The 14,582-nt window shown below is 38.1% G+C and overlaps 1 protein-coding gene across 1 annotated transcript; it reads right to left on the bottom strand.

Moving 5' to 3' along the window:
* Positions 1-463: 463 nt before the first annotated feature.
* On the bottom strand, positions 464-6,116 carry LOC101891471 (toll-like receptor 7). Its single transcript, XM_005185176.4, has one exon. The coding sequence runs from the start codon at positions 5,104-5,106 to the stop codon at positions 619-621; it is 4,488 nt and encodes a 1,495-aa protein (XP_005185233.1). The 5' UTR covers positions 5,107-6,116; the 3' UTR covers positions 464-618.
* Positions 6,117-14,582: the final 8,466 nt, after the last annotated feature.

Genomic DNA, 14,582 nt, shown 5'->3' with positions numbered 1-14,582 from the left:
GTCATCTTCTGCATCATCTTCGACATTTTTTATTTTTTGTTTTTCATTTTCTTATTCTGTTTATTATATTACAAAAATTACAATAAAAACTTAAAAATTAAACTTAAAATAATAGGCAAAGAAATAAAAAAACAGGAACCAGTCCTTATACTTTATACAAAAGAAAATAACTTATTTTAAAAGTGCTGTCCTGCGGTCCTGGGTCGGTCAGTCAGAATGTAAGTGAGTAAATGTTATGGTCAAAGTCTTCCTTGGTTTGTGTATGTGGGGTGAGGGGGGTTGACTGGGAGAGGGTGTATGTATGTTAGTAATTCCTCCTATCTATGTTTCGTCCGTCTGTCTCTCTGTCTCTTTCTAAACTAAAAACTAAGCCATAAAATTAAGTTTTAAAAAAATTCAGTACTTTTTTCATGTTTGTTGTTGTAGTTTTAGGTTTTTTGTTTGTTTGTTAGTGTTAGTAAAAATTTATTTTGCACTATGACTATTAAAATTGGGGAGTTTTATTTTTTCCTCATTTTTTCTTTTAGGGGACACATTTTTGTTGGTTTGTTTGCTGTTGTTGTTGTTTTGCCGTTTTTTTTTTAGTTTAGTGTTAAATAAAAATTTATGGAAATAGAATTACACTAAATACGCCTGCACATGGGGTCCTTGCTGCTGGCCAGGCTGTATTGTTTGGTTGTTGCTGGCCTGCGACGAAGCGGCTAGGGGTGCTGCTGCAGCTGCTGTGGGATTATTGCTGGCTACCATTTGCTGTTGTTGTTGCTGCTGCTGCTGCTGCTGTACATGTTGCAGGGTTTGGGCGCCACTGTGATCACCACTGATAACCCTTTGCTGCTGGTGTTGTTGTTTGGGAATTTGTTGGGGCCGCCATGTTTGCGACATATTTGGATGATGCTGCTGCTGCTGTTGAGGATGATGCATGCTTCGATGCAGACTATTTATGCCCTGCATAACCTGCTGCCCCGATGGTGAAGGCGAGGCTGGTGGCATCATCAACATTTGCTCATTGTCCAGTGTTGAATAGTCCGATTCAATACTGGAATAAATGTGTTCCGAGGGTGGTCGGGTCCAACCCATTGGAACACCACCACCACCCCCGCTGGCATGCTGATGATAATACTGGGCAGCTGTGGTTGTTGCTGCTGCAGCTGCTGCTGTAGTTTGTTGAGCCACTGCATTGGGATGTAGATGGGTGCCGGTCGCCTGCACATGATGTAGAGTACCCGTGTGCTCTGCACCTCTTCGCTGTGGCCTGGGCGAGGGTGTGGCTGTGGTGGCCGATGAATAGTGCTGCTCTCCTTCTCCCTCAGGACAATAGGCGGGAGGAGGGGCAGGCCTATATAAAATACCAGGACTGGCTGGCTGCTTGATACGTTCATGATTATGATCCAGTGTATAGTTATTGCCACTGCGATAATCAACCGGCAGGGCATAGCGTAGCTTTTCCCAAAAATGTCTATCACCTCGTCGTATGTGATGAACAGCCGTGGTCTTCAAATAGGGCAGTAGTTCAATATCATTCTCCGCCTCAAATATGGCCTCTGGCTCTTCGATTAGCACCAATTTTTGGGGCCTTCCCCTTAGCGCATCATGCAGTGCCCGCCTCAGCTCACAGCGAGACCATTCGGTTTGCAGGAAATTCCTTGTCAACAATATCACCACTCGACGCGAGACACGTGATGCCTCCAGAATTTGATAGTGTGTGGCATCGTGGGACAAATCGCGATGTTGCAGGCAAATACGCAGAGGCGGCCGACCCGTCTCCAATTCGGCCACCAAATATTGGCCCACAAACTCGGAATCTTTGGCCGAATGTAGGAGTATGGCATCGTACAGCTTCTCAGACTCTTCGCAGCGTGGCCCAAATACACGCACACCATAATGGGCGAATAGCCAAATACGTAACGACTCACGAAACACAAAAATGATGATGACAACAATGAGAAGGAAGACCAGAGCCAGGGCAGCTGCCAATAATGGTATGTACGTTTTTGGGATGCCATGTTGCAGCATCGAACCGCCAGCATAATAGTCACTGCAGGCGGCTGTGACATTAAAATCCAATTCACGTTTTCGGCTGCCATAGCTGGTAACACCAATGTCACTGCCGCCACTGCTGCCCGGGCTGGCATCTTCCATGCAAAAGATATCCTGGGAATCTTGTACTATCAACGCATTGTCAGCCACATATGAGGTCAACTCTTGCAAAAACTTGCAGCGACATGACCAGTGATTACGCCCCAAGCCAATGGTGCGTAGCGCCCGAAATTGCGGCAGCTGCAATTGCCATATGGGCAGAGTCACCAAACGATTGCCATCCAGGCGTAGCACCTCCAGCGACTGCAGTGGAGCCAGTGTGGCATTCTCAATGGATGTCAACAGGTTGTTGTGCAGGTAGAGCTCACGCAAAGCTGACAAATGCTCAAATTCATAGCCTTGCAACGTTTGCATTAGATTGTCCTCCAAATGCAATATCTGCAGCGAGATGAGGCCGGCAAAGGTGCGATTCTGTATGCTGGCCACACGACTGGCATTCACAAACAATGACTTGAGGTTCTTGCGGCCGATGAAGGCATGATTCTTGAGAACGGGAAAGTTATTGCCATCCAGGTACACGACACTCGAGTCCATGGGTACACGACGCGGCAGTTCCATTGTCTGTTGGCCGCCACAGTCCACCACATTCGTGGACCATATTTGATCATGATAGCATGTGCAATTGTTGGGACATGTCATCTCGCAATCACAGGCATCAAAATCACAGCAATGACACAGGGCAAAGCAGTGCGAGTCATAGCGGCAAAGGAAGTCTTGTGACTTGAGCGAGGCCAATGGCCTTACCGGAGCTCCACGAGCATGGGGCATCACACACTCAATGTTGTGGGAATCCATGACCCGCGGATGTTGTCTGGTGGTCAGGTTGTTGATGCGCTGCAACCAATCCATGGTGCAGTCACACTCGAACGGATTGCCGCCCAAATAAAATTCTGGCAGCGATTTCAATGGACCCACTGGAGCCACACGCAGCTGCTGCAATTGCAACTTGGCCAAGGCATTAGCATACAAATCGACACGAGCCAAATTCACTTTGTCCACAAATGTATTCGGGTGTATGGTTGCAATCAAATTGTTGTTGATAAACAGCAGCTCCACCGTGTTCGGTATGGACATGGGACCAATTTCGGTAATGCGATTGTGACTGGCATCCAAAGTTTTCACACGAATTTCCTCTTGCAATTTGTAGTAATTTCCCAGCGACTCAATGTAATTGCCATGGATATCCAACCATTTGAGATTGGCCGGTATGAAGGCATAATCGAACCAAACCAAATGATTTTCCGACAAATTCAACCACAACAATGACATTAGGGTGGCAAATACACCATTTATGTCGGAGACAAAATTTCGATCCAGCCTTATGGCCTCCAACTCATAGTTTTTATCAAACGAGCCTCGTTCAATGCTCTGTATGCGATTTTTGGCCAAATTCAAAACACTCAAACGTGAGAGATCGGCAAACATGCCCACTGAGATATTGCCAATTTGATTGTCAATCAAACGCAAACCGGTCAGCTGATGTAGATTCTTGAAGCTATCATTGTCGATGGTACGAATTTGATTTTCACCCAAATCCAGGGTTCTCAGCATGCTGAGATCTTGTATGGCACGTGGAACTTCGTTGAGTTGATTGGAGCTCAAATCCAGTTCCTTGAGATCGGAGCAATTTTTGAAGACATTCGATTCAATGACGGAAATGAGATTATTGTTCAGCGTCAGCTTGGAGAGTACATAGAGGCCATTGAAGAGCTTGTCATCCAGGGTGTGTAGACGATTCTCTGCCAAATTCAAGGTGTGCAGGTTGTACAGAGGCAAAAAGGCATCTTCCTCAATGTGGCCAATGGAGTTGTTGCGAAGATTCAGATTTTGCAGGAAATACAATTCCTTGAAGGTGCGATAGTCAATGCGTGTCAAGGCATTGTGGGCCAGGTTTAGTTCAATTAATCTTATCAGTCCTGCAAAGGTGGTGTTGTCAATGTGATTGGAGGTCAATTGGTTGCCGGACAAGTCCACCACCAGTAATTGCTCCAGACGATGAAACAATCCCTTGGGTAGCTCATAGAGTTCATTGTTTTTCAAATGAATTTCCCTTAGCTCCTTGGAGCCGGCAAACAACCCCTCCGGCAGGGTTTCCAAATGGTTGTTACTCAAATTGACAATCCTCAAAGATGACAGGCCAGCCAAGGCTTCTCCAGATAACTCCGAGATATTGTTGTTTTGCAAATTCAAATGCTGCAGACGTCTTAGCCTGGAAATGCCCCATGATTCGGTAATGGATCGCAACTCATTGAAACTGGCATCCAGGGTTTGCAGCTCACTGCCTCCATTACAATTCATGTCGGCAAAACCCAGATTCTCGGCAGCCCTAATGCGATTGCGGGTCAAATTCAAGACTTGTAAATTCCCCACAGGACACAGGAATCCTGGAGGCAGGGCCCTTAAATTGTTATCCGACAAATGCAGCTCCGTCAATTGTTTCAGGCCATTTAAGGAGTCAGGAAACAGTTCCAATGTCTTGCTGGGTCCCCACTCTGAGTTGTGGGTATTGATGACCAAAGTCTTGACAGTATTCAAACCCTCAAAGGCATTGTTGGGTAGCTGCAGAAGTTTGCATGACGTCAGTCTCAGTTCATCCAGTGTCTGTAGTCGAGCAAATGCCGCCTGGGGCAACTGGGATTCGAATAAATACAAATCACTGCATCTTATCTCCAGTTGGCTGAAACCATCAGCACCTTGTAAATCCAATGCCAGCGAACGTTCAATGAGACGTAAATTACACTTAACCGATGTGGTGCCATTGTACTGCCAGGAACACTGATTTGTGGCCGGTTGGGGCAATGTTGATGGTGCCAATTGTTGTTGCTGTTGTTGTTCAGCGGATGTGCCACTGGCCAGAGCAGCTACTTGACCAAGATTTGAAGATGCTGCCACTGCTGCACTAAAATATTCCATGTGCAGTGCCAGCAGCAGAATCGAAGTCCATAGATATCGTTGCAGCAGGCAGCATATCCAATTGCCCATATTGAACGATTTTCTAAAGTCCAGCATGATTTGCCAGATTACTATGGTGGTGGTATTGGTGTTCCCAGGAGTTGTGGAGGAGTAGGGTGGGGATTTTTCTTGCTTTCCGATTTTTTTCGTTTATTTTCTTCACTTTTCAAATTTTTTGGGTTTTTAGAAATTTCAACATTTTTTTCAACATTTTCTTGTGTTACATTAAAGAGGTTTTATGCCTCTTGACTTTGTTTTTGCTATGTGCGTGTGTGTGTACGTAGGTGGGGGACGAGAACTTCACTATAACACACTCTCAAACATTTACACTAGTGTTTGGCCAAATGTTCGGTTTGCAACATTTTCTTCCTGCACAACTTCACTTTTCTCAGAGGCGTTGTTCTCCGAACTTTATATATCACTTGAATTTTTCAATTTCAATATTTTTGTCAAACCAATATATATTTTCTTTATTTTACGGGACTTTTTCACCCAGGCGTTTATTATCCAACGTTCACTTGTTTCGTTTGTATTTTCCTCTTCGTTTCGAATTTCTTCAATTTTAACTTCGTTTAGATTTCTTTTATTTTTTTTCTTCTTTATATTCCGTTTTTCGGTTTTTCACAAATTTTCCCCATTTGTCGTCGTAGTCGTCGTTTGCTGAAGTCGTTTTCTATTACTTTTTCACATTCGTTTTTTCGCTTTTCCTTTTTCTATACACCACTCTGTTGTGTGTTTTGCTTGTATTTGGGGTTCTTTCATGCTTTACACGATGTCGAAGTTGTTAGTTCTACAAACAGAAAAAACCGATTTTTTCATTACTTCCACTCTGGACAAGAAATCAACGAACGTTTTTCAAAACCGAAAAAATTTTGCGCGTCATCACACGTCCGCTCTTTTAGATGCTCGGACTCGAACTGATTTTTGAAAAATTCAAACAAACATCAAGTCCATGCCCATGTGAATGGTTCAGTTCTTGCCACAACTCCAGTGGCAGAGACAACGACTTCGTTGGCAGTGGAAAAATGAGTGTTTGTGTGTCGGTGAGTGTGTTCAATTTACACTCGTTACAACGAAACGACTATGGCTGGCTGACTGAATGGATGGATGGTTGGCTGATGATAGCCACAACAATGGGAAGAGAAATGCACAAAACTACAGAGAGCAGAGAATGAGAGAACTCAAAAATTGAGAGGGAACAAGTCACAAAGTAAACAGCATGAGCAAATTTTTATTTTGGATAAGCAATGAAAACATTTTTTCGTTGAATATAAAAACAATTTGGAAAAAAATATAAAATCACTTTCCATATTTTTCTCATTTTATTAGAATATTTGAAATGATTATATTTCTCAATTTTTTTCCATCCTCCTCAATGCCCTCCCCCAAATTGAGCAAGAGTGGCCCTTTTTACATAGCGGTAAAAACGGAAACTAAACAAGGACCTTTACCTTATCCTTGAGTAAACACACATAAACAGCTCATAGATTCTACCCTCCTCTCTCCATTACTCTCGCTCTCTCTATCCTTTATTTTATATTATCCTTGCAACACAAAATTTAGTAACAAAACCGACCACCAGCACGACAAAAGGCGCTAGTGTAAACAATGAGACAATAAAACATTGAGGGAGAGAGAGGGAGAAAGAGACAAAGAAATTCACACAGAGAGTAAAATACCAGCCTCTCTTGAGTGAAAATTGAATATACTTACTTCTCTTAATTTCTCTCTTCAAGAGAACTTTAATTTTCACAATTTTCCTCAGAAAATACAGCAAACAAAACATTCCACAATTTAAAGAGGCAATGCATAAAATTAAATTGTTTAGAACTTTAAACTGCAATTCTGTTCGATTTCAGATGCAAACAAACACACACACACACACAATTTTTGTGCTCCATATTTACAGATCACAAGTAGCGGCCGCATGGTAGGTGTACCATGCGAAACAACCTGATTTTCAATGCCAATATAACAAGGTGCGGCAAAAGTTGAAAATCTTTGCAGATAATAGCTTTCTCATACAGTTTCATTAACTTAATTAGTCATGGTTTTAAAGCGTTGGTATCCCTTTGCTGTTCAATTTCATACATGGTTGATTATAATGAGCAGTTTTCTTATGGGAGCATAAAATATTGGAACTATTTTGGTCTTGGTAATGTGAAAATGATTTCCGCTGCACCTGAGTTTGGAATTGAAGTGCATTCATTATGTAAAATTAGAATCACAATTAAGACATGGATTTTGAAAATTGCTTGGGAAATATATTAAAAATGTTCTCATATTTGTATTTTGACATAAAGATAAATTAAAATAGTAACGCATACAAAGTCAAGGAAGTGTCCTACCACCTACAATTACGATATCTGAAAATACAGTGAAATATATATAAAATTGTCGCATGGTTCCAAAATTCGAGGGGTAAATCACTAAATCCAAGCAAAATATTGTATATTTTAAGAATATTTTTTCAACATGTTTGAAAATCGAAAATCGAATCTGATCTGTTCCAGTATCTTCAAGAACTTACTAGTCTTGCATTTTTTTTTTGCTATATCATAAAGGAAAATTGGTTATGACCTTGAGAAGACTTAAATGTAAACTCGGATGAATCATACATATGGGAGCTATAACTATATAAATATGAATTGATTTGGGTCGTACTTGACATACTAAATTCCAGTCGAGACCATTTTGTGTGAATCAAAATATTATTCTATGTAGAAGACCAAAATGAACCACCACATAGTGGTAAGGGTAATATGTTCTTGTGCATTTGTTTGTAACATGGAGAAGGAAACGAGAAAGACCCATAGTTCCGTTTGGTAATCAGCATAGAATCACATTTTGAGTCGATTTATGCGTGTTCGTCCGTCCGTCTGTCCATGTATTTTTGTAAACAAAATGCAGGTCTCATTTATTATTCGATTGAGATGAAATTTTCTGAATAACATTTGTTTGGCTCAAGGACGAGCCCTATTGAGATTGGTGAAAATCGGTCCAAAGTTAGATATAGCTCCCATATATATCTTCATACCATTTTAGGTTTCTTGTGCACCAAATGACTAATAACAGTCCAAATGGTGTGAATTTTAGTAATTCAAACCGAATTTAGTATAGAAATAAGTACTTTAAATTTGATGAAAATCGGTTCAGATATTGCTATAGCTCCCATATATATGTTTCATCCGATTTGGTGTTTAAGTCCCTCAAATTTGTAAATGCACGATATAAGAATAATATTTGATTCCCGATATGAGATGCAGCCAAAAACCAGTAAAGAAAGTCTTAAAGTCGGGCGGGGCCGACTTTATGATACCCTACACCACTTTGCTAATTTAGTAGAGCTCCGCATAACAATTAAAAGTTCATACACGCTATGATTATAATTTAAAGTTCAAAGGCTGAATATGCCGAAGGATTTGTATCCCTTAAATTCGTCCTTGAATTACCCATTTGGTGCACAATTAACTTGAAATCGGATAAAGATATATATGGGAGCTATATCCAAATCGGAACCGATCTCGATAAAAATGGGCAAAGATATTTATGAGCTGTATTTGATATATTTCCCTGAATATCGTGGGTATGCACTCGTTGGAGTGCATATTACGGCTGTGGGTAACAAATATGACAAATCGGATGAACAGTATATATGGGAGCTATAGCTATATCTTAACCCATCTTCACCAAATTTGACATACTAGCTTCTATACTCAATTCGGTCGTAAGTGCCAAATTCCATACCATTTGGACAAATATTAGACGCTTGGTGCACAATAAAAGTTAAATCGGACGAAGTTATATATGGGAGCTATATCCAAATCTGAACCGATCTCGATATAATTTAGCAAGGATATTTCTGAGTGATATTTAATATATTTCCCCAAAAAGCGTTGTTACAGAGTGCATATTACGGCTGCGGAGGACAAAAATAGCAAATCGGATGAACAATATATATGGGAGCTATAGCTATATCTGAACCGATTTCGATCAAATTTGGCATACTTATTTTCAGGTCCAATCTGATCGTACATGCAAAATTCCATAATATTCGGACTGATATTACACGTTTGGTGCACAATAAAAAGCAAATCGGGCGAAGATATATATGGGAGCTATATCTAAATTTTGACCGATTATCTCCAATTTCAAACAAATGATTTGTGCAACATTTCATCTGGATAGGACAATAAATACGAACTGTACTTTGTTAACAAAAATACATGGACAGACGGACGGACGGGCATGCATAAATCGACTCAGAATGTGATTCTATGCAGATCATCAAAAAGAACTATGGGTCTATCTCGTTTCCTTTTGCCTGTTACAAACAAATGCACAAAGACATAATACCCTGACCACCTTGTGGTATAGGGTATAAATAGCTGTTTTCAATTTTATGAAGATCGGCTCAGATTTGAATATAGCTCCCATATTATCCGATTTCAGGTTTATTATGCACCAAATACCTAATTCAACCGAGTTTAGCATAGAAGCAAGAATTTCAAATTTTCTCCCATATATATGTTTCATCCGATTTGGCTGTTAAATTTTCCAACTTTCGGAATATGCACTCTACCATAATGTTATTTTGTACCAGAAATGTCATTGAGCTCATTAATTGCAATATAAATCTTTTTATTACGAGAGCTCTACTAATTATACATAGTGGTGTAGGTTATCATATAGTCGGCCCCGCCCGACTTTTGAGCTTTCCTTACTGGTTTTACAGTAATTGCGGAAGACACCGCTAATGTAGGGTCACAACGTATATACCGGGTATAAAAACGTATATACAACGTTTTTATACCCGCCACCATATCCGCTCCATATCAAGTTTGTCATTCCGTTCGTACCACAACAAAATATCTATTCTAGATCTCACAATTCTTGATCAGCATTTACTTTTATATCGAGTTAAACATGTATGTCCGCATGTCCATGCGTCTGTGGAAATTTCTGTAGCTTCCGAACCAAATGAAGTGAATTAATGAAATTTTATCCAGATGTAGAATTTTTCCAATTGGGCCATATAAGTCCACGTTTTGGTATAGCCTCCATATACCATCAAATATAAGTCATTTTGGGTTTTTTAGTCCCAATTTTTAAATAAATTTACTGTAAATTGACAGTTTGTGTTCCCAGTATGTGGAAAATATCCTTGCAGAGAGAACTGCCCATATACGTCACAAGTTTTGGTATTTGCCCCATATATCCATATAACTGAACCTCTGTGTTTTGATGGTTAATTTCACAGTTCCCACCACAATTGTTTCAAATTTGGTATTACGAGTTCTACCTCTTTTTTGTCAGAAAATTGCCTTTATATTTTGATGATTTTAGACACTCTTTTTACTGAAACTATTTAAAAGTTGGATTTTGGAGTTGCTGATAGATACTATCTTTCTTGATAGATAAGTATCTGGATATGGTCAAATTTGCGTATATCTCCCATAAAACTGTACCTAAAGATATTCAGTATTTTGATCATTTATGGCACATTTTTCGACGATATTGTATAAAATCAGGTATTTGGAGTATCTTCCCAAGTGTTCGTTTTTAACGGTGCCCCACGCTATTCAATTGTTGCAATTTTTCCCAAATGCTGAAGAGTATTAAAATTTCGGCACAGTAAAACTTAGATGCTTTTTGTTGGTTTTTTCTTTAATTGATAAAATTATGATTTTTGTGTTTTATTCGTATTTAACAAAAAACTACAAAAATTAACCAACATTAGAAAATCTTATAATGTTCAGAATTAAGATCTTCTTTTTTGTTATCCTAAAAATTTATGATTTTAGACATATGGCGTTTACAGTGGAATATAGAAATAACTAAATAATTGCTAACATGAAACTTAATCTGGAATGCATTCGATAGTGAAACTATTTGTTATGGTATGTGATATAAACCCTTCAACTACCCCACATCCGAAATTGTCTCTCAAATTCTCATACTAAATAAGTAATAAAGCTTAAAAGCACGGTTCTCATATATATTTGATTTATCCGATAACAATCTGTCTATATGCCTTCCACATGCTCTCAAAATGCATTTTTCAACACCAAACTACAAAAAAAAAAATGTCCTACAACAATGATTGTTTTCGTTTTTCGCCCCCGGAGTGAAGTTCTTCTCAAGTGTGCTTATTTACCCCTTTTGTTCCCCAGTGTCTTTTTGGAAGCTATAAAACATAATTTCCTTTCTTCTTTCTTTTCAATTTTTTTTTTTTTTTTTTTTTTTGTCAACTGCTGGTAGATGTGAAACATATTGCTTCATTGTGTTCTAATCACTAAATAAAATGTAGATATCGCGCCGAACAGAAAAATCTCCAAACATAAATTCTGGGCAACTAATCTTCTACCCAAAAACACTGATGTGAAATTTAAATTTGAAACGAAACCAAAGGAGTTTGATGTTGATGAACATCACCTCATCGCCCGCTCCCCCTATACAGAGGAAGAAGAGTTTTGTTTGCGTTTTTATTTTTAGGAAGGGATTTTGTTTTGAATAAAATGAACGAACGGCGTTTGTGTGCTGTTGTAGACACTTTTTTTCCTGGTGTTTTGTTTTTGTTTACGAAAAGTGCATAATATGTGGTAGCTGCTGGGCTGGTGTTGTTGTATCACCTCTTCTGACCACTTGAGATGTATTTTTGTAATCAAATTAATGTTGCAGTCACTATGGAATTTCGTTTTGGTGTGTTTCGAATCATTTTCCAAATCATGGCAAGTTGATGAGATTTAAATTCCCTTTGGCATGCTAAAGGCACGCGTTATGTTCTACTTGTGGCTGATTAGACAATATATAGCCGGAAAAGCTATGGCCATGGGGAATATAGCTTGCGAGTAGTTGTTGTGGGGGGATTAGTGTTGCAAATGAACCATAAAATGTTACTAATTATTAAGGGTTAAGGTGAAAGTGATTTTCTTTAAATGCATTTTTTTTTAATTTTGGAAATGGATTTTAAAAAATTAAATCCCCACTAATTTCTTTAAAAGAGCAGCAGCGTAGCATCCCCCTCCAATGCAGTTTTAGTACTAAATTTTTGTTATGAATAAGCCATACGAATTGCTCTTGCCTCATGGACAGCACACTCAATTTCTCTTGAGTATTTTTCTTCCGTAGCACTCTCATCGAAATTTAGTACTAAATTTCTCTCTTTAAGTCTTGAACAACCATAACAATTCAATAACTCAAATTATTTCCATTTCTCTTCGCTTCTCTTAAACACAATTGAGTATTATTTTTCCTCTAAGAGAATTTTTAGCCATGAATTGGCCTTTCAATTTCAGAGATGTTGGGTCGCTCACATGGGTGCAATGTGTTGGTTGGCTGGCTGACTGTTTGATTTGGTCTTTTGTGTTATTTAATAACAGCCTTTGATGGAACTGGTTCAACTTGTTCAAATTAATAATAAGTTCCCCGTAAATCCCCGAGCGTGTGTGTGTACTTCAATCGCACAAATTGTATATTACACTACGCCGAGAAGGGGGAACGATACGTATTAAACACGGACGGCTGGATGCTTGGATGGATGGTCGTAGAATGGATGGACGGACGGACATAAGTATGACCAACACCAATGGTGTTTTGGTTTTCATTAATGGGTGCAACAAAAACTAACAACAACAACTACAACGTGTTGTTCACCAGAAGAAAAATCGTATCAAATCATGTTGTCATGAAGGAAAAATAGTTTTTTTTTCTTAGTTTCTGGAATAAAACTAGATTTCGAAGCTGTGGAAATTTTGAAAAAAAGTCTTACAAAGTGTGAAGCAATATGAAAAATTGGAAAAAGAAAAACAAGAATGTTGTGAAGTGTTGTTGCCTAACGAAATTGTTTAGAGCTTGATTAAATTTTAATTTGATTATAGCCTATGTTTGAAAAAAAAAAATTGTGGTCTTACATGTAGTAAAGTGTAAAATGGTTTTTAATTAACAGCCAGATATTTTTTGTAAATAAATTGGAAGTATTGAAGTAATTTGGATATTTCCGAACTACGCAGTATCCACAAAAAAAAAATTAATGCTTTGGGGTAAAAATACGGTATAAGTGACAATCAACTGCTCTATGTCAAATGTACGTTCAGAGGTTTAGGGGTTTACCTTCTCTAGAAACAAGAACGAATGTTTGACTATTTGAATAAAATTCAACATCCTTATTTCTGGATATTCTTAGAATATGCATTGATTTTAAACCATTTTTTAAAAGGACGATTTTACTGAAATTCTCCAATTGACAATTTATTTTCGATAACAACAACGTTTTTAATTTTTGTAATTTATGCATGTGCCTTGAGCATCCCACTCCCTTTATGACAGGCTTCATAGTATTTCGAAAAGTATTTGCAGATTTTATACAGTTTGCGAATGTATGTGTGCTTATTTTTGAATTGATGAAAATCATAGTGGCTGTGGTTTTGAAAATGAAGCCAGTTCTGAAAATTGCATAAATAGATAGATAGAAAAAAAAAATAAATAAATGATAATAAAAAATAATATAATAAATATAATAATAAAAAATTTAAACTAAACTCAAATACCTTTTTTTTAAAAATTACAATTTTGAATAATGATTGAAGACTTTGCCACACAAAATTCAAGATCAAACATACAGATAGGGCAATTGGTTGTACACCGAAATTGATACTTAAAGGGCGTTAAAGGACCCCTATATATTTTTGGTACGAACTGTTAAAAGTTTTGATATTTGAAACAATTTAATGGATTTTGAGAAAAAATAAATAAATTCTCAATGTGATAATGGTGCGGACAGGAATCTCTGTTTCTCAATTGTAGAATTTACTTGGAAATTTTTTTTAAACCCTTTGAACAAAACTCGAAAAAAAAATCAATCTGATTTTTTTAATTCTGACGATTTTTTTTTTAGCGACCTTTGATAAAATAATGTTTTATGGAATTTTATGTAAAACCACATATAGGTTATAATTCAAAAAAAAAAAAACAAATATTTCACACTATTTGTTTGTTTTTTTGGATCTTCTTTGGATCTTCATATCTCGCCGAGCTAAATTGATCTAGCTATGTATGTCCCTCCGTCCATCTGTCCATGTTAATTTGTAATCACTCTACAGGTCTCAATTATGGCCGAATCTTCACGAAATTTAGAATGGAGGTAGGGTTAGGGCAATAATAGAAGCATATTGCTTTTGGAGATAATCGCAAAATATTTGAAATGCACCAAAAACTGAAAAATTTCCTGATTTTGCAGATGCTCTACAGGTCGCAATTATAGACCAATCGAAGCGGAAGCTAGCATGGGGCTAGAGCTTAGGGCTGGGCAGAAGCCATCCAATCTTGATGGTTATCGGGTGATATTTAGTGGGTGAAATATACCATAAAATTTGTGTTAAAGAAGAGTCAAAATTTCCATTAAACCGCGAATATTTTTAATCCCGGCGAAGTCACAAATAGACGTATAAGGTCAATTCTGACCATTACGTAGATGCCAATAGTGAATATATCGGATATACATAGCGAAATATATACAATGTATATATACAAAG

Source organism: Musca domestica, unplaced genomic scaffold (assembly GCF_030504385.1).
Source record: "Musca domestica strain aabys unplaced genomic scaffold, Musca_domestica.polishedcontigs.V.1.1 46, whole genome shotgun sequence".
In the NCBI taxonomy this organism is placed as follows: domain Eukaryota; kingdom Metazoa; phylum Arthropoda; class Insecta; order Diptera; family Muscidae; genus Musca; species Musca domestica.
This window is presented reverse-complemented; position numbering and strand designations above follow the sequence as displayed.